The 21,688-nt window shown below is 28.9% G+C and overlaps 1 protein-coding gene and 1 non-coding gene across 3 annotated transcripts; one reads left to right on the top strand and one right to left on the bottom strand.

Annotated features, from left to right (window-relative positions):
• The first annotated feature begins 629 nt into the window (after positions 1-629).
• SKS1 (SKU5 similar 1) lies at positions 630-5,922 on the top strand. Of its 2 annotated transcripts, none has more exons than XM_020383408.3 (9): positions 630-943; positions 2,072-2,181; positions 2,281-2,551; positions 2,671-2,809; positions 3,433-3,799; positions 4,427-4,792; positions 4,877-4,955; positions 5,249-5,448; positions 5,534-5,922. In XM_020383408.3, exons 1-9 carry the CDS (start codon positions 812-814, stop codon positions 5,637-5,639), a joined length of 1,770 nt encoding a protein of 589 aa, XP_020238997.1. In that variant the 5' UTR covers positions 630-811; the 3' UTR covers positions 5,640-5,922. The 2 variants fall into 2 exon arrangements, with proteins under 2 accessions (XP_020238997.1, XP_029124586.1); XM_029268753.2 differs by lacking the exon at positions 630-943 and adding an exon at positions 1,620-1,640.
• A 15,114-nt stretch (positions 5,923-21,036) lies between these two features.
• LOC145952945 (18S ribosomal RNA) lies at positions 21,037-21,335 on the bottom strand. Its single transcript, XR_014430450.1, has one exon. It is a non-coding gene; the product is annotated as an 18S ribosomal RNA (ribosomal RNA).
• Positions 21,336-21,688: the final 353 nt, after the last annotated feature.

Raw genomic sequence — 21,688 nt, 5'->3', positions numbered from 1 at the left:
CTGTTTTTTCTACATGGTATTAGTAAAAAAGTAAAAAGTATAAATAAAAAATGTACATAAATATGATAAAATCCTATTACTATAAAAAGGATAAATTATACTGGTGATTTTATTTTATTTTATATTTATTCTGATCTTTTATTTTAATTTTTTTTCTTTATCACCTAAATTTAGATATATCTAATCATTTTAAAATAATGATCGATTTTAAATCTAAGAAACAATTTTGAATCTCCTAATGTCATATTACTTTATTTGTGAGATATATTTTTAACATAATTTTTACATGTTTATAATCTTTTAAAATTAGAATGTAATCGACTTTCATAATTTTGTAAAGTAAATATGATATTATAATATTTGAATTAGTAAAAAAATATTTAAAATCGTGTCATAATATTAAAAATAATCATTATTTAAAAAAATTAAATTGATTTAAATATAAAAAATAAATTTTTTTTAAACTGATTAAGATGAATTAAAAAAAATAAAATAAAAGTATAAAGTATAATTTTTAATTAAAAAAAGGAATAAAAATATAAAATAATTCATTAATTAAGGTCCACTCTGTCGTAGTTGCACTGTATCACAGAAATATCAATTTATTTATTTCTCTTATTACAGCCCAGGCCATGCTATAGAAATGCAAATAGCCGTTTCCTCTTCTCTTTCTCTCTCTCTCTCTTTGATTTTGTAAATTGTAAATACCCAGAAACTTTCATATTCATAACATATAGTGGAGTATCATATTCTTAATCGTTTTTCATAGGTATTAACGTTTTGTTGTTCTGCGTACACACCTTTGAAAACCATGAAGGTGCTTCTCTCTCTGTTGCTGCACATTGCTCTGTTTTCAAGACTCTCTTTTGCTGGCGACCCAACTCTTTCCACTGAACTTCGCGTTTCCTACACCACTGTTTCACCCCTCGGTCTTCCTCAACAGGTTTCTTATTCATCTCGCTTGCTTTTTCCATTTGGGTCACTCTACTTCATGCTCAAAGTTATTAAAAATCAGTTCTTTGACTTCTTTCTCAAAAGGGTTTTTCTGGGTTGCTTTTGTTTTCTCTCAAGTTTTTTTTTTTTTTTCTTTCTTTTGTGTTGGTACATGTTTGATGTTGAGTATGCATTCGAATTCAGTATTTTGAATTAGGTTGCTGCTAAGTTACAGAATGGGTCAAATGCTCCGTTTATTTGATCAAGTTTTTATTTTTAATCTTGGTTTTACTCATTGTTCTTTTCTTGCAAAGTCGCTTCTGTTTTCTTTTGTTCTCTCTCAGTTTTTTTTTTTTTTTTTTTTTTTTTTTTTTTTTTTTGTGTGTTAGTATTTGTTAGATGTTGAGGATGCATTCGAAATCAGTATTTTGAATTAGGTTGCTGCTAAAGTACAAAATGGGTCAGTGCTCTGTTTATTTGATCATTTTTTTTTTAATTTTGGTTTTACTCATTGTTCTTTTCTTGCAAAGTCGCTTTTTTGAAAAAGTCTATAATAAAAAAAGCTATTAGGTTGTTCAGGGGCTCTACACTATCTGTGTGAAGATTGAAATTGATGGAGAGGTTGAGGTGTGACCTTGTGGTATTTTAATGGAAATTTGTCAGATTTTACACATGGTTTTTGGAGTTCCCCTCCCCCCGACTTTTATGTTAGTTTCTCATTTTCTTGTAGTTAAATGTAAATTTCTAGTTTTTTTCTTTTTTAAATTAATTTTCAGTAATTTTATTTTACGGCAATGCATGTTTTAGTTCTCTCAATTTTGGGTCAAAATTGGTCTTAGTTCCTATACTTTAAAAACGATTTTTTAGTAATCATATATTTCTTTTTTACTATTTGGTGAATTTCATCCCTTGCCACAACTATCAAAGGTACAAAAACCAAAAGCATGTTTTTCAAAGAATCGGGGTTAAGACCAATTTTGACCGAATATGAAGAAACCTAAAACACATTTTTCTCTTTTGTTTTTTGTTTTTATTTTGTTTTTGTTTTTGTTTTTGTTTTTTTTACTTCAAGTCATTGGTGTAATATGATTTATAACAGAGTTTGGTTGATTTAAGTGTTGGAAAAACATGATTGCAGGTCATAGCTATCAACGGGAAGTTTCCAGGACCTCTCATCAATGTTACAACCAATAACCATCTAGTTGTGAATGTGTTCAATGAATTGGATGAAGAGCTTCTCATGACATGGTTGGTTCAAGTGTTATATTGTGTTACTTTTCACTTTGTATTTCATTTGTTCATGCGCTTGCAATTCAATTAATTTATGCCTAATGGAGGTTGTGGTAGGTCTGGGGTTCAAATGCGGCGAAATTCATGGCAAGATGGAGTCCTTGGCACAAATTGTCCAATTCCTTCCAAATGGAATTGGACATATCAGTTTCAAGTCAAGGATCAAATTGGGAGTTTCTTTTACTTCCCTACTCTTAATTTGCAAAGAGCCTCTGGTGGTTTTGGCCCCTTTGTTATCAATAATAGGGAAGTTATCCCAATTCCTTTTGCACAGCCAGATGGTGATATTTTTATAATGATTGGTGATTGGTATACTCAAAACCACACGGTTAGTAATTGTCTTATGTTAATCTTTCTTTTGTGAATATTGGAGATGGGGTGCATTGTGATGTGTGTATATATATATTTATATTTAATTCTATTGTGCATACATATTTGAAAGTGTAGGCTCTAAGAGCAACGCTTGATAGTGGAAAAGACCTTGGAATACCAGATGGTGTTCTTATCAATGGGAAGGGACCTTACCAGTACAATGCTACTCTTGTTCCTAGTGGCATCAATTATGAAACAATTACCGTTGATCCAGGTATTATTTTCACTGCTTTTATTAAGGGAACGGACTTTTATATTTTACTCTCTCAAAGGTATATCATTAGTTCAATGATGAAGCTTGTGTGTTTTATCTCCTCATTTTCGTGGAGATCCTTCCAGCATGCATTAATCATCTAAACCATTTCCTTTTTTTGTCTGTACTTACTATAGAGAATTTGCTTTTCATTGTTTCCACTGGTTTATTAAGCTGTTTTGTTTGAATAGTCCTTTCCTCTCTGTAACATGATCTTATTTACACTGTCTCAAAGGATCATGATCATTTGCATTTTCATTTCCTGATTTTGATTATTGTATGATTCTGTTAGCATGGGGAATGTATATTTTTTTGCTTCCTCTTTTTAACTGAGCTATAGTATTCTGGGTCCCTATTTTTGGAAGATAACCATATTGTGAGTACTAGTAATGATTTTGAAGTCTGCTGTGATTAATGGTGCTTTAAAGCATGGTAATATAGATTGGGCACTCCCTGGCTTCATGGATTTCGTAAAACCCCATGTCAAGTTATTTTCCCCCTTTTGATATGTTATCATAGCCTTTTATCTAGCATTTCCCTTGATAACAGTTGAGTATTGACTGAAAGTACAAATTACTTGGCAGGCAAGACTTATCGAATTCGTGTCAACAATGTGGGCATTTCGACTTCTTTGAATTTCCGAATTCAAAACCATAATCTACTGTTGGTGGAGACAGAGGGGCATTACACAACTCAAACGAATTTCACCAGTTTCGATATTCATGCTGGCCAGTCTTACTCTTTTCTGCTTTCTACTGACCAGAATGCTAGTACAGACTACTATATTGTTGCAAGTGCCAGGTTTGTGAATGAATCATTGTGGGAGAAGGTTACAGGTGTCGCAATTTTACACTATTCAAATTCCAAGGGTTCAGCCAGTGGTCCTCTTCCTCCCCCACCAGATGATTTTTATGACAAGACAGCTTCAATGAACCAAGCAAGAAGTATCAGGTTTGTCACTCAGAATTTGATATCAGACGATTTTATTAAAGGAATTGGAATTCAATGTTTCATTATGCTTTGAACTATTTTTCCTTTGTTTTATCTATCTTATCTTTCCTTGTAAAGGGAACATTTTATTTTGTTTATATGGTATTCAATCTAACTTAAGTGATTGCTCGGTGATAGTCATTGTAAATGAGGTTCACAGTTGTAACCAGTCATAGGAATTCAGTGATAATTCAACTTGTTTTATAATAGATCAGCGTAGATTAGTGCAATTTGCTATAGGTGTAAATAAGTGAAGAGCATCATTTAAATCTATATGTTGGTCTTAATAATTATATACCTCATTTAACGTCTCACCTTTTTTCTAAATTGAAGGCTGTTTCGGGAGCTAGGTGGTAACTCACCTTGTACAATGAAGTGAAAAATTATAAATTGGAATAGTTTTGCCAAAAGCATCTGAAATAGTTTATTATGAAAGATCATAGAAGATTGTTACATTGTATTATATGACTTAAATAATTAAATTTAGAAGACAACCATTTCGGTTTGTGTTTTGTTCATTATTTTTGATGATTTCACATATAAGTTGACTATTATGTACTGAATTCTCTATATGATGCTATTGAGCAGGCAAAATACTACTGCTAGTGGTGCCCGTCCTAATCCTCAGGGATCCTTTCACTATGGCTCCATCAATATAACTGATACTTATTTGCTAAAGGCTACATCGCTGGTGCCAATTAATGGCTCTAATCGAGCTACTATTAATGGGATCTCATTTCACAAGCCCGACGTTCCATTCCGGCTTGCCGACAATCACAGCTTGAAAGGAACATATAAGCTTGATTTTCCAAGCAAGCCAATGAACAGAACACCAATAATTGACAGATCAATTATTAATGCTACATACAAGGGTTTCATTGAGATTATATTGCAAAACAATGACACCACTATTCAAAACTTCCATTTGGATGGTTACTCCTTTTTTGTAGTAGGGTAAGAATCCCTTTTCCTTCCTTTTGTCTTTAGAGTACAATATTGTTTGTGATCACAGGTCATAAATTGGTTTCTTGAATTCAGGATGGACTATGGTGATTGGACAGAAAATTCTAGAGGTTCTTATAACAAGTGGGATGCAATATCTCGCTGTACAACTCAGGTAAGAAATTGTCGCTCTAAATGTAAAAGGGTGATGATGATGGGATTGGACTATCTACACTACAACTTTTCATGTGAATTTATGATGAAAATTTCCGAATTCATGAAAGCTTTAAACTTTGATGGCTAAAGACTTGGTGTGAGATTGTCAGAAACTGAAAATATGCTTGATTTCTAGTCAAATAGGTTGAATTTAAAACTTGTTTAAGTGTTTTAAGAATTCTGTATGTTTTTCACCTGCTAGCTGAGGCATAGGGGAAATGATTCTTAGCATATTTACTTACCACCAAACAGGTTTTTCCTGGAGGATGGACAGCGATCCTTATATCGCTGGACAACGTTGGATCATGGAACCTGAGAGCAGAAAACCTGGACAGGTGGTACCTAGGCCAAGAAACTTATCTGAGGATCGTCAATCCGGAAGAAAACGGTGATACGGAGATGGCTCCGCCGGAAAATGTTCTATATTGTGGTCCCCTCAAATACTTGCAGAAGTACCATATATCCCATGCTACATTATTGACTTTGGTTTAGTTCCTTTGTCTTCTCTCCTAAAGTTTACTTTGTTTTTACCTGCAGGACAAATTCTCAGTTTTCTGCAGCTTCTACCTTGGGACATAGCTTGAACCTTTTCACATTGCTCCTGGGAGTTTTTGCTGTGATTTTTCTTATCCTAGCTAGCTAAGTTTCTGTTCTGCTCCATTGACATTTATACAGTTCCCAACAACGTAGTTATAGGATTGTGAGAAAGCTTGATTACTTATTCCTTTGTCTAAAGAAAGTACAACTGCTTTTTGTTTAGTTATGTCATGCTTTGTACACATTTTTCTTTGTTTACATGTTAATCACCAAAAGCTCATTTAAGGCTATCTGGGTTTGGTAAGCTTTAAATCCAGGGTAGACTACAAATTATGAGGTACTCAAATTTTAACTCAATCCAGAATTTCATGTCATGTATTGTACTCAAATTTGGGTGCATTCTTTGTTACAAATCAAAGTTGCTCATTAAGGAATCCAGTTTAACAATTACGGTTTATTTTCTTTGTAAAAACAAGTTGTCAAAAAAGTCTTTTAATCGTAGAAATTTGTTCTATTAGTAATTTTCTGTTGTGAATTATGAGTTGGAAGGCGTAATAAATAAAAACTTCTATTGAAAATTATGGTAGCAATGTGTTAGAAATCACATTAACAGGGTGCACGAATAAGACTTCATTTTTGATTTCTTGAACAATGTCAAGACAGTTGTTAGCGTTCTTTGTTCACAAGTGTTCTGTGAAAGACAATTATTTAAATTGAATCTTTTCAAACAAATCAAGAAATTTTATCAACTTTATGTCAATATGGCAATAATAATTTAAGTAATGATAACCCCATGTTATGTTTGTTTTAGTTTAGTATAACCATTTACCGAATATTAATATGGCTTGAGTTTAAAACTGGTTGGCAATTTTCCCTAATGAAAATGGACGAGGTTAGATGTTTTAATCAGGAACTCGTTAAAGAAGAAAAGATGTTTCTAATCAGGTAGTTCACATTTTCCCTATTTTAGAGATCAATGTGAAAAACACAATATCCACAATAAGCAATTAGATTATAATACTAACTTTTATATTCAGCAAGTTATGAAAAAAAAAAATAGTTGGCAACCTATCTCTTAGAATCCATCCGACAAGTTTTTATTTTGAGTAATTAGACTAAGATTCGTTTAAATAAAGTCATACACTTGAGTCATGTAAAAAATAACACATCATTTAAAAGTTTAATAGTGTGTTTGGATGGAGAATTTAAATAGAGTAATTTATTTATTTGAAGAATTTCAAATTTTTTGAGGTGAAATACCTTGTTTGGATGAGGAATTTATAAGGAATTTGAAATTCAAGCATTTGTGAAATTCCTTGAAATAGTAGAATTTCAAATTCTCCCAAAAGAGTAAGAATTTGAAATTCCTCATATTTTTTTCTTCTTATTTCACTTATATATTTTATCTTATCTCTTATCTCTTCATGTTTTTAATTATTGGATATTCAAAAATATTTTTAAAATTATTAAATATTATCTAATATTAATTTTTAAAATTATTAAATATTTAAAAATTAGCAAATATTTGTTTTTATAAAATTTAATTTAAAAATCTCAACATATAAATATATTTTAAAAATCAATTTTATCATGATAGAATCAAATTATCATATCCAACCTAACAATTTAAAATTTGAGAAATTTGAATTGACTTATCCAAACAAAATATTTTAAGAATGATAGAAATTGAAATCAAAGTAATTCAAATACCAAGAATTTAAAATTCCTTGAATTTGTAAAATTCCTCATCTAAACACACCATAAGTGTTTTTACACAAACACACACACACACACACACATATATATATATATATATATATATATATATATATATATATATATATATATATATATATATATATATATATATATATATATATATGAGGAGGGTTCAAACGACATCGGTGTAACTTTTACTAAGTGTTACATCGCTCAATAACTTTATATTAAATGTAAATTTTGAAAATCCAACTGTTAGATTGAAAGTTCATATCTCTTAGATCATATATGTCAAATTTTGTTAAAATTGAACAACAACTTGAAGGTAATCAAAATGTTCATATTTTAGTATATTTTGAAATGTATATATTACGTCAATTTTATTTTATAAGAATGAAGTATCAAATCATCTTAAATTAATATAAAGTTTGATATATATGATCTAAGAGATATGAACTTTCAATCTAACGGTTGGATTTTCAAAATTCACATTTAATATAAAGTTATTAAGCGGTGTAACACTTAGTAAAAGTTACACCGGTGTCGTTTGAACCCTCCTATATATATATATATATATATATATATATATATATATATATATATAATTTTATGAATTTAGAAAAATAATTATGATTGAATTAATATCAACACAAGTGAAAAAGTTCTTAAGTCACATTTTATTTTAAATAAAATGTATGTGGTGCTTAAGTTTTTTTATTTTTTTGAAGATTGATTTAAGTATTTTAAAATTTCTCTATAGGTCCATAGACATTCAATTTGAGAGAGGAAAACTGATTTTAAAAAAATATGACGTCAGCTCCTTGCTCATGGATCTCAGTATTGTTGGAAATTATATTAGGCGTCATAGTTCAATATATTAGTAATTTTTTTAAAAAAATTATCATGCTTAAGAAGCATATATAGTTAATTAATACAAAAGAATCTCATGATATCATAAATATTATGAATTAATCAATTAATTTATCTATTTCTTCTTCTCAAAATATATATCTTATATTAATATATTATTTTGAACAGTACTGAATTAGATCTTCTTAAGTAAATTTTTTTTTAGTCTTATATATGAAGAAAATATGATTGAAAGGAGAAACTTCATTAAAGGTAGTCAATCAAGTTTCTTGACAAAGATTAATTATTGACTTTTTTATACTAATAACATAATTATCAAAAAAATATATCATATTTTATAAAAAAACAATGTAATTGCGTGCCTTATAATTAAGAAAATATTACTCTCTCCATTATATTTTTTTTTGACGTTATATACCAAAAAAATATTATTTGACATTTAAAATTTTAACACGTAATTTAAGAAATATAATTAACATTTACTATTTCATAAAATAAATTGTATAACTTCTATATATTTAAATCTTTTGGATTCTCACCGGTGATTAAAAAATGTAATAATAATAATTAAGAATATAATATAACAATATATATAATATTATATTGATATTGTAAATTAACAATCAAATTAAAACAAATAAAAATACTAAAATGTGAAACAAAATTCAATAAAAGAAATCTATATTATCGTGTATAATATAATTAAAACAACGCAATGATATTCATTAAGTTCTAAATAAAATTTAAGTCGGTCATAATTAATTTTCATTGACTAATTGAGTCATATATTAAATGGTTTTCCCATACTAATAATTATGTATTTAATATCTTGCCTCGGCACATGTTATAAATTAAATGCTAAATTGATATTTAAAACATTAGTCAATAATTGATATATTTTTTTTCTCTTATTTATCACAATAAGAATATTTGATAGAAGAAAAAATTTTTATGCTCAAAAATTATAATTCTTAAAAATCGTGAAGCTTAGAAATTATGATACTTAAAAATGATTAAATATATTTGATTGATTATAAATATATTTTTGAAAACGTTTATAAATATTACTTAGAAATAAATCTTTTTAATATATTGATTATGCAAATTAAGACAATACAATAGTTTTATTAAAGCATTTTTTTTAACCAGGGAATGTTAGATTTTTACCTACCCTCATGAGAATAATTTGGTGAAAAATCTGCATATAAATTTTTTTTTTGGGAAATTATGTTTTTTTAGGAATGTTATTTTTTTAAATAATAAAAAAAACATGAGAAATTAATATTTTTAACTTCAAATTTCTAAGAAGGCCAACATTTTGTGCGACAAATGTCAGACTTCTTTTTTTTGCTGCTTATTTTACCTAGAGATAAGAATAAGTTAAGTTAAGACAAATTTTAAATATATAGATCGAGTCTCTTCTACAAAATTAAAGTTTAAGTCTAACATTTTATCTTTCATAGATTTTTTTTTATAAGTTTCATCTGACCTTTTAAAGTGTGATTTGAACTATTAACCTATTGAAAAGTCTATTTACATTAACCATGTTAATTAGGTCAACAAATTTATTTTTAAAATATATTTTATTCAATATTATTAAATTTTAATTTAAAATAAATATTGGAGAAAAAGTGAATCATTTTTTTATTGGAGGGACAATTTATGCTTAGTAATGTATATTGACATACACTCTTATTTTATATTTTTAATAATATATATAGTAATTTTTTTATTATATTATATAAATAAATAGATTGACCTATCAAACTTAACAAATTTTTTTATAAGTCTAAATCTAACTTTTATTTTATAATATAAATAGACATTTCTAAAAACTTAAACTTGACATTTTTATTAAACAGGTCAAGGCAAATCAACTTTTTTTATTTATAAAAAAGTTAGGTTATAAATTCGTATTTAAGGTTTGATCTATTTTCATCTCTAATTTTACTCGATTCTTCTAATTTAATTGATTAGCTTATAATAAGTTTTCAACATTACAACTCTTATATTGAATTTATGCTTATAAAAAATTATGACTTATAAGTTCTTGACTAGATTGTAAACTTTTGGCTAGCGTTACCAAACACACAAAAAAATTATTAGTTAAGAAACAACTCACAAGAATTCTTTAACATTAAGCTTAAATTTGTTTTAATTCTATACAAACATGATTTCGTTTAATTTGTGATTGCGATAAAAGAAAATTAAGTTTTAGTTCCTTAACATTTTCTTTTGATCTTTAACATCAATTCTAGAGAGTTAAAATAATTAAGATGATTTTGAATAACATAACTAAAAAAATAAAATAATTTTAATAAATATAATTATATAAAAATAGGATAATTAAATATAAGTTTTTTTTTTTTAATTTTTAATATATATTGAATAGTAAATTTTATTATACTTTTAACATTCTCACTTTTCAATTCACTAATTTATTTTTAATATTGTGTTCATTTTAAAATATTATAATTTACTTAAGCATCTTTAATATATTTTTAACACATTACTTTTAATGTTATTTTTACATTTCAAATAATTAATTTTAACTTATTGTGATATAAAGAGTAAGAAAAATGTTAAAAATAATAAAAATGATTGTATATAATATATTAAAAAATAATTATAGAAGTTTTGTAAATATGTTTTTATATAAAATGATTATAACATTAGCTAATTAAATGAAATACCTAATTAAAATAATTTAATTATATGAATTTAAAATCATCTTCCATAACTTAATTATTTGGTGTTAAAAAAACTTGATTAATATATTTTATTTTGTTATTTATTACCCGGGCCGTTGCTGCCTTAAAGCGATTAAGGCCACAGCCTAAGGCCCTTAATGAATTTTTTACATATATTTTTAATTTATATTTAAAATAATAAATTTATTATATTATTTATTATTAATTTATCAATAAAGTTATATAACTTGAAAATATGTATATACTTAAATATTATTATTTTAGATATTTTAAAACTTTTATTATTGATATAAAATGTGATAAAAATAATAATTTTATATTCATTTTAAATTAAAATAAAAAAGACAATTAAAATGAATTGATTCAAATAAGTATTGGCAAATAGAATTAGTGGTGATTCCAAGAGCAATATTCCATTGTATCAAAAGTCTTCTTAAAGTATCGAGGACTTAGCAATGGTGCAAGGTCACCATTGAATACTCATAAATGATAAGAAAGACTTCCAGTTAAGGGGAAGCATACCATGCGAAAGAGACTCACTTGAATAATATATAAGTGATAATGACCTATCAACCTAATGCCTTAAAGTTTTGGATTAAGATGTAGTGTCAAGTTTACTTTTGTGATTGGCTTACTACCCATTGATGAAATGCTCCCCATGTTTAAATTCCCTAAAGACATTACTCTTTGGAAGAATTTAAAAATCTATATGGAATGAAATAAATATTTTTTTTAGAATAAGCTGAATCACATGAAACTGTACTCAAACTATTTATTTGGATTGACTTAGTGGTAAAAGATTGGAATAGTATACACAAGGTCTTAATTTTAAACTTTGTTGTTGTCCTTGTGATCTTTCTTACTAATAAATAAAAATAGAGACTAAAACATATTTAAGGATTTATTTTTCTTTTCTTGTTTCCTTTATCCCCTAAGGAGTATAAGTTAGTAATTTGAAAAAAGAAAAATTTCATAATAGTAACAATTTACCATTAAATTTCTTAGATAAGAGATAGGGGAGAGAATAAGAAAAATGAATCTAACACCTTTTTTATGCTTAGAAAACATAAAGACAAAAAAAAAAATACATTCTAATATGTAAGATACACACAACATCAACAAACAAATGCAAGTTGAGGGAACTGCTTGTCTAAACTTAGATGAAATTATCATGTGTAGCACCATGCTTTTTCAAGAAATTGACACATGAATTAGCTTTCTCGTAGGACATGCATAAAGGTAAAAATCCAATTTAAAGAAGCAAAGTGTTGAATCCTCTTTATAAGCAAGTGGTATGGATGAAAAACATTGACATTTTCCCTTTTCAACTTCAAGGTTTTAAGGGAATTTGATTCACAATTAAGGTTGCGATACCATCATGCCAAGCTTTCTAAAGTCTATAAAAGACACTCAACAACTCATTTTGAGGCTGATAAAGACTCCACAACAACCCCAAAAAACTTGAAACCCATTGTTTATTTTGGTCATAAATTATACCTCCAAATTTGACACCTCTTGGGTTCCCTCCTAAGCTATCGCCGATGTTCTATATAATAGTTGGAAAAATTGGTGGTTCCCATTTTACTCTTCTAATTTTCTTCATCTTCAAGGTTTTATAGAGAATGTTACTAATATCCACAAAGAGAGTCTAAATTTGATTGATGATCTTCAATATGTCCTAGTTGATATCTTCATAGATAGTTGCACTCCATGTTATCCAGAATGTAACAACAAATATTGTAGTTGTTGCATTGTGAAGATTATGAAGAAGCAACTCATGCAAGTCCATATTATAGAAGTTTTTGTTATTATCCAAATTTAAGTGTTCTTAGATATAACTACAATCTCTAATCACATGTGTTGAAGACTCCTACCTATTGCCACAACTGTTATAATAAATTCATAGGCAAATGTGTAAAGACTCTGAAAACATTAGTGGGTATTCTACCAAGTAAGGTTAGTCACAAAATGATGAAACATGATCTTGAAGCCTTGAGAGCTCTTCCAACTGTCTCACACACACCCTAAGAAATGTTCTTTTATGATATGTCTCTAAATCCCTCAATTTTAGGTTATAAACCTTTTTATCTCTTCTCAATAATGACATATCAACATTTTGGCACTACGCATGGAAATTCACTCTTAGTGTGAGACAGAGAATAACAAAATTGACCTCTAGAGTTGTGGTACTAAGTGTGAAATTTCACGCTTAGCATGAGAAAACGAATCAAATAGCTAAACTGTTTAGAAGGTTGGTGCAAAGCATGGGATTTCATGCTCGACATTAATACTTAGCCAAATTTCTTCTTCTCTCTTGATGTTTCATCATACTTTCTACGCGTTTCTTTCAATGTTTCCCATCCTTTTCCTTCTCATCTATAAAATAACATCCAAAAACTTGTAAATATCCTAAAAGCTTAAGTTATAAGTTAACTTCCTACAAATTAAGATGATTTTGGATCAAATCAAGGGTTCAAGTCAAAGAAAATTAAGATAATTATTTTAATTTGTACCACAAGATTAAAAAATTGTTAATGGATGAATTTGATGGTTTTTATTTCTTTAAATGGATTGGATTTTAAAGTGAAAATTTAACAAATTAATGAATTATTTTTATCTAATCCGTTATGATCTATTTAAATAACTATCTGATCCATATATCTATTTGCCACCCTTAGTTATTAAGGATTTTATAACTCCTAATCAATTAATTTGGACTACATTTTATATTATAACTTATATTAGTTATTTTCATTTAGATGGACTAAATATTAAGACATCACTAAAAAAAAGTCAATTTAGAGATACCAAATTTAATCGCTAAAGTATCAAAATCAGTTGCTATTTACCTTAGAGGCCAACTTAGCAATGAAATTAAGGTGGTTGCAAATCCCTGGTCACAAAGCCATTTAGCGAATTTCACCACATTGCTCGTTTATGCTCGAACTTTTTGGTCACACAAAGATAAATTATTATTCACTGCCATTTTTGGTAACTTTGGTAATAGGGACCAATTGTGCGACCGACATATCTATTACAAAATCGATCGCTATATTTTAGTTATTTATTTTAAAAATTAAAATGATTTTTTTTATTTTGGTCATAATTTATGTTACTAATTGATGAAACATATCAACACACTTGTATCAATCACTATTTTATGAAATTTAATAGTATATAATTATTTCATATTATTATTTTGGTTGTTATATTCAGTAGCTATTTTTTAAGTCATATGTTGTTGCAAATTTGGTCGCTAAGTTATCACATCTTTTTTCTCTTTGCAACTAAATTTTGGTCACTAAATTTTATTTATTTAATTATTATTTTTTGGGGACAAAAGAAATAATCACTAAATATATTCATTCAACCCTATTTTATTTATTTTTATGTTAATTTCAATTTTGAACCTACTTAATAATCATAAACAAAAAAAACTAATAACACTAAAATTGATAATGCATATCTAGTAACAATATTGATTACAATAAAAGTGATTAACATATATAATATATATATAATCCTCAAAATCCCAACTAGTAAAAAGCATCCAAAAATAAAGTATATGCCATATAATTTATAGAAAAAACCAAAACAGGTATATGATATCATAAAATACAAATACACATGCAATCAATAGTCTTTTGGTGTGTCATCAACATGATCATCCTTGATGGAAACTCTAGGAGAAACAAGATTGATGTAGCTTCTCCTTCAAGCTTCAAGCTTGTAAGGAAAAGATCTTCACTTCTTGGACTCCTTTAAGCTTCTTTTTTGGCTTCCATGGATGTTATAAGCCATTTTCACCAAACAAGATGAAGTAGAGAGTCTCCTTGGTGGCGCCACACTGTTAAAGAATGATAAGCATTTTCAATTTCTCACCACACTCAAGAAAGGATAAGAGAAAATGAAGAATTTAAAAGAGAGAAACAAGCTTTGTGAGAGGGAATTAGGGAAAGGTAACTCAACTAATTCTATATAATACTCAAAGTGTCTACAAAAAGGGTTAAAACTCCTATATATAGAGTTAGGTAGCTTGAAGAGGAAGCTAAAAATTTAGGAAAAAAGAGGAGACACTTATATCTAGTTCCACCAATCATAAGCAAGCCATGTGGACATGTAGGAGACAACTAGATCTAGAAAAACTAATGAGAAAGTAGTAAGTGTCCTCTAGTCTCTAGGTGGTTTGGAGAGGTAGCTCCAAGGTGAAGAAGTAGCCAAGATGGGCGACCCATGGTGGCCTAGGCTTGTCTTGGTCAAACTAAATACCAAGGATTTGGTTTTCTTTGGTAACCAAATAAGGATTGAACCAAGCTAAATCAATTTCTTAGGCCAAGAGAAGAAAAACAAGCCTAATATCACTTTTGGCTATTTCCACACCTTGGCTATTTCCACACCACCTACAATGGGTATTACCATACCATTAGAATGACTATTTCCACTCCATCTACTAAACTCTAGAAACTAAAATTTGGTGACCAAGAATACAAGGTCAAATGGAATACATTTCAAAAAGAAACACGCCTCTTAATCTTAAAGGCATGACCTAAAACCAAAGAAACATAGACCCCTAAATACAAGGGCTGAAACAACCTATACACTTAATTACTATATACTGAGGAATGGAAAACAAATGATACAAAGTATATACAATAGAAAACTAAGAAACTAGGAGGAGAATACATACTTTATGCTCATGATAAGTAAAGGTCTAATAAGCACAACCTCTTTAGTAGCTTCCTCTAACCTCCTAACCATAGACCTTGTGAAAGGTCCTATGGCTTTCAAGGACAATCCTCCATAATAGACTTTAACCTTCACCCTTCTGGGACTTATCTCTTCTAAAGGGATCCTTAGGAAGCAAGTTTCCATCATCCCTCCTTCTAAAGGATTTGTCCTCAAATCAACTGGTTCTTCCATATAGACAACATCACCTACAAGAAAAATAGGAGAACAAGCATTAAAGATGATATATTCATGTAATATATGAGCAAAGTGCACCCTATGAGGAATTCCTTCTATAGTCATAATAACAAAGTTCCCTAAACTAGGAAAGATAGACTCTCTAAGGATGAGGATATGATCCTTACTATAGTGTAGTTTATGTGTAAAACAAAATCCTAAAGAAGTGAAGGTACTAAAACTTTAACAAACTAAGGAAGTACTCATAAAAACTAAGGTATCTTGTTTAAGGTGCCCCATGTAGCAACCTAAATGCCTATAAGAAAACAAAGTGCATATAACAAGGAAACTAGATAAATAACCCTTGATCATATTATTTATTAGATACAAAATACGATAGGGTGTAAAGAAGAGTCTACAAGATTCATATAATCTAATTTTGTCTTGAATGGAAGTAGTTAAGTTAAGTTCAAACAACTTTGAACTTCCCTTAAGATTAAAAATAGAAAATAGGACACCATGAGATGTATCTAACAAACAATATAAATCAAAGGTTGGGTGCTTTATTAAAATAACTAAAGTAGGAGTCCTAAATAGACAATGGCTGTTGGGCACCACCAAAGTAGTAACATAAGAAGTAGAACTAGGTGAAGTCCACCTCTTTTTCACTAGACTAAGAACTTGGGATTCTTTCTTTTAAAAAATATTTTTTCTTTGGATCTTAAGAAAAGTCTTTTTGCAATCTCCTTTAATAGGAATTGAAAGTGAATTTGCTTTATCACAAGATTTTTGGAGGATATACTATTCTCTTTACTCTTCTCTAAGAGTAGTGTATTCTTTTCTTTTCCATTTGTCTTTGGTCCTCAAACACTTGTGAAGGTGCTAAAGGATGGAAATAAAATTTATTTTCTTTATGACTGAAGGTTATTTTGTTGGTATGGCCATCATGTATAGTATGCTTGTCAAATTGTCATGGCTTACCAAGCAAAACATGGAAAGCTTCCATAGGGATCACATCAAATAAAAATTTATCTTTATAATCTGCGATGGAGAACTTTACCTCCACTTGTTGGTTCACTTCCGTTTCCTCACCTTTATTAAGCCATTGAAGTTTATAAGGGTGAGGATAAGGAATGGTAGTAAAGGCTAGTTTGTTGACCAACCTTGTGCTACAACAATTAGAGCACGGGTCACTATCAATAACTAGTGAACAAGGTATTTTGGAAACTAAACATCTTGTGTGGAAGATGTTTACTCTTTGTGATAGGCTAGTAGGGCAAGGTTAGCTCCCAAAAAGCCTTTTAACCATTAAAAGATCATCATCGTAAGGATAAACTTGTTCAACATTAATATCTGTCCCTTCACATGGAGAGACTTCTTCACTAGGGTTTATGACTTCTTCCTCACTAGAAGAAGAAGAAGAAGGTATAGTACTATCACTACTATAAATGTCATTACCCTTCAAAATCATAGTTTTCCTAGTAGGGCATTGGGAGGCTATGTGTCCTCTCCCTAAATATTTAAAGCATTTGATATTACTTGTCTTAGACTCTATTAAAAATTTATCTCTTAGTTTTTATTTTTCTTTATGTTTTTCTAGTGACTATCAACCTTAGGATGAGAAGAGTGTCCTCTTGTCTCTAGGTGGTTTGGAGAGGTAACTCAGAGGTGAAGAAGTAGCTAAGATGGATGGCCCATGATGGTTTAGGCTTGTCTTAACTGAACCAAAATCTAAGGAATTGGGTTGTTTTGGTTAACCAAATAAAGTTTGAACCAAGCCAAATCAGTTCCTTAGGCCAAAAGAAGAAAAACAAGTCCAATATCATTTTTGGCTATTTCCACGCCTTTGCTATTTCCATATAACCTAGAATGGCTTTTGCCATACCACTAGAATGTCTATTTCCACTCCAACTACTAAACTCTAGAAACTAAAATTTGATGACCAAGAATACAAGGTCAAATGGAACATATTTTAAAAGGGAACATGCCTCTAATTAGTAAAGGCATGACCTAAAAACAAAAAAATACACCCATAAATATAAGGGAAAAAATAACCTGTACACTTAACTACTATATACAGAAGAATGGAAAACAAACTTATACAGTAGAGGACTAAACAACTAGGAGAAGAACACATACTCTATGCTTATGGTAAGCAAATGTCTAAGAAGCACAATCTCTATAGTAGCTTCCTCTAACCTCCTAACGATAAACCTTTTCAAAGGTCCTATATCCTTCAAAGGTGGTCCCCCATCATAGTTTTTAACCTTTACCCTTCTTGGACTTATCTCTTCAAAAGAGATTCTTGGAAAGTAGGTTTCCATCAAAGTTATTCAATAAAATAAAATATAAAGTTTGGTAAAGTAAAATTGAATTTATTAAGATAAAAAATAATAAATTCGTTGTATAACTTATTCAAATTAATTCACAATTTTTAAATGATTCAAATGAAAACATTATTATATAAATTCCTTTTATAGTATTTTTTTCTCATTTTTTAACACATCATGATCGATTATATATTTTAATATTATATAACTTATTATTTAAAAAATAAAATGATTTTATAGTGAGGGTCATAAGTTTTAGTTTTTATAAAATAATTTATTATTATAATAAAAATAAATATCATATTTCTTTTATATTCTTCTTTTGTTACCAAAAGAAATATACTACTAAATTTTAATAATTTTGTAATTTAGCGACCGAAATGAATTCACTTACTATAATTATTGTAATAATTAAAGGAGTGAGAAGTTTTATGTTTTGTTGTTTGCAACTGTTATTATGATTGGTTGTTATTTTATCTATTAATACATAATTTGTCGCTAAATTACTTTTATTTTGGTCTCTAGACAGTTGCTAAATGATGAATAAATAAAAAGTTAAAATAATGCCAATTAACGATGGATTTAGTGATCGAGTTGTTGCCACCGATCAAGTTTAGTCGCTAAATCAGTAATTAATTTAAAATAATAGCTAAATCAAATTCAGTTGTGAATTCAATCGCTAATAGTGATCTAATTTGGTTAGTCATTAGACTGCCAATAGAAAACTGATATGGGCTTAATGAGCACAAATCAATTTGGCCCATTAAAAGATAATAGAAATCCCAACAAGTTAAAACTTGAGGTATAATTATGACTCCCAATACACCAAATCAAGAAGCAATTCCTCTTCTAAGTTCTAACCATTTAAAGAGAAAACAAAGCTCTCGTAAGGAAAAAAGGTGATTGGATTAAGGAAGGTGATTAAGTGTGTGTTTGTTTTATTGGTAACACTCATTCCTAGGTAACTAAACGGAGAAGTATGTGAGAGGAAACTTCTAAATGAACGTATTTTTATTTCTCTCAAACTGAAAACCAAACACACTATAAATCAATTGCTCGTGAGATTACCGTTAAATTCCAATGTAATTCTTTATCGATCAGTATTTAATTAAAGTTCTATAAAATTCCAACATCATTAGGCTATATTTCATATGATCAACGTTTTAAACCCATTTTAAATTACACATCATGTAATAATTTCAAAATTTTATTCCTTTTACCTTGTCAGTTGCCACATTTCGGCTCAATAGTTAACTTGAAACATTTGAAATCTTCATTGCTAACAGAATGGAAGTTTTACAACATGATCAATTCACCCCAAAAACAAATTAATTTAATTTACTATATGCAAATGAGTCTTATTGTAATAAAACAACTGTCTGGTTGGTGCATTTTATCCTTAAATCAATTAGTTTTAGTATTATCCTTTGCAAGTTGCAATTTTCCTGGCTTCAAGTGTTATGGATACCCGAACTGTACTAGTGAGCTACGGAGATTCTATGGATGAGCAACGATTTCAACATGTTTTATAGTTTAGTGTTGCATACGATTTACATTTTCAAAATGATTTTCATCGTGAAGTTAAAAATTTAACCATTTTTGGTTATGTTTCGTTTGCATTTTTGCTGGAATGCACGGTAGTAGACTAATTTCATCTTAATTATCTCAAAAAAGTTAAATTAGAATTTTAGTACGTTCCTTATTTTAATTTTTCTAGTTTAGTCTCTAAGTATAAAAATACAAGTATTATTTTTTAACTGTTATTAGTACAAAGTATCTAGTGATTTCATCAATGACTAATTTTTATTGGAGAATCTAGTTAGCAACTTTTAGTATCAATAAGTATTACTTTGATCTTCAATTTATCTTTGAATTTTTTTTTTTTGATTCCATAAGGTGTTTTTATTAAATCGAATTGATTTTTCTAAAAAGAATCTTGAAGGAATAATTTGATCTAACAAAGACTTCAAGAAGCCAATTTGGTTTAATAAAATCACTTAAAGGAATAAAACTAAAACTGTTTATAATTTGAGGATCAAAATAAAACTCTTAAACTTAAAGAATCCTTTTGAAGCTAAAAATTAAAACACCGGACTAAAATTCCAATTTATAAAAAACATCTTTAATTTTATGTGTCATATATATGCCAAGCTCTGAAGGTAATTAATTAGTGCCACTCTCATGTAAATTTTAGGAATTTTCTTTCCATATTTTGAATTCTTATATAATCTACGAGTACATAGATCAATCCAGAGACAATTAATTGATATCCATTTTTTTTTATAAAAAAGAAGTTTAGGTAAGTTAATTTTCTAAAGTAATTCATTAAGATTAGAGCATGCATGTCTCAAAGGTTCTATAAACACTTATAAAAATATTTATAGTTTGTCTATTCACTTTTTAATGAAATTCAGAATTCGAATTCTAAGAAATTTTGATTATCATTTTATTGAATTCGAATAAAGTAAAGAAAGTTATTCTAATATAATTAAAAAGTGGAAAGTTATTAAAAATCAAAAAAGGGAAAGATTAACAAAAAGTAAATGGACTTAATTCATTGGATCATACCTATATTTACTATTCTGTTATTCAAATTTGATAAATAAATTCAAACAATGATTTTCTTTTTAATACTTATTTTGTTTATGCACCTAAAACTACTTTTGATTTGACTTACTCATAGTAAAGTAAAGTGGATTGAGTAGAATTCTGAAGAAATTAAGAAGGCTAGGCTTCTTGAACCAGAGCTAATTCGATCTTTCCCTTTCAACAATGTGTTTGAATAGCAAGCAAAAGTACCACAATCGAACAATTCAATTCAGTTAACAAACTACCTCTCTTTCAAAAGGATTTGTGGCATGTCAAGCCTTGGTAAGGTTCTTCACTTTGAATCGAATTAAACCACATGCTCCACTGCTTATGCAGACCTCCATCAATTCCTTTGAGTTTCATTCTTGCGAACATACACCCTAGGCTGAATACTTAACGCGTTTGCTACAACATTGCACGGGTTGATATGCACAACACCTAGTATCTATCGTTTATGACTAGAACTACTAGGGTATCTAATCCCATTTGCTCCCCTAGCTTTTGTCTCTCAGTGTCAGTGTCAGTCCAACAAAGTGCTTTCGTTGTTGGTATTTTTTCCGATCTCTACGCACTTCACTTCCACTAGAAATTCCGTACTCCAACTTGGTAGTTTCCATCGCTTGTCCATGGTTGAGCCTTAGGATTTGAGGCGAACTTAAAAAGCCACCTACAGATGCTTTACGCCTAATCATTCTAAATAAGGCTTACATCCTTTGTCTTACTGCGGCTGCTGACACATAGTTAGAAAGTGGCAGTCTAAAAGAAAGATGCCACTTTCACAATTTAGAATATGCATTTTCTTGGTACACCAAGCCTAAGCAGCTCAGTCGTTGAAGCTACCCCTACTAACCAGCTTAACTAATGATTAGTCATTGTTATCGAGTCCATTCCAACAACTATGACCGAGCCTTTTTTCTTTTCAGCCTTAGCACCTCGGTCTAGAGAACTCCAATATTTATGAACTTCAAATTTTTAATTTGCGTTGTCTTGACTAGCCTAGTAGCTTTGGTTGTTGAACTCTTGATGAAGGCTTG

This window comes from Cajanus cajan, chromosome 10 (assembly GCF_000230855.2).
Source record: "Cajanus cajan strain Asha chromosome 10, NIPB_CcT2T_4, whole genome shotgun sequence".
In the NCBI taxonomy this organism is placed as follows: Eukaryota; Viridiplantae; Streptophyta; class Magnoliopsida; order Fabales; family Fabaceae; genus Cajanus; species Cajanus cajan.
The sequence above is the reverse complement of the archived record's forward strand: the minus strand, read 5'-3'. Positions and strand labels throughout refer to the sequence as shown.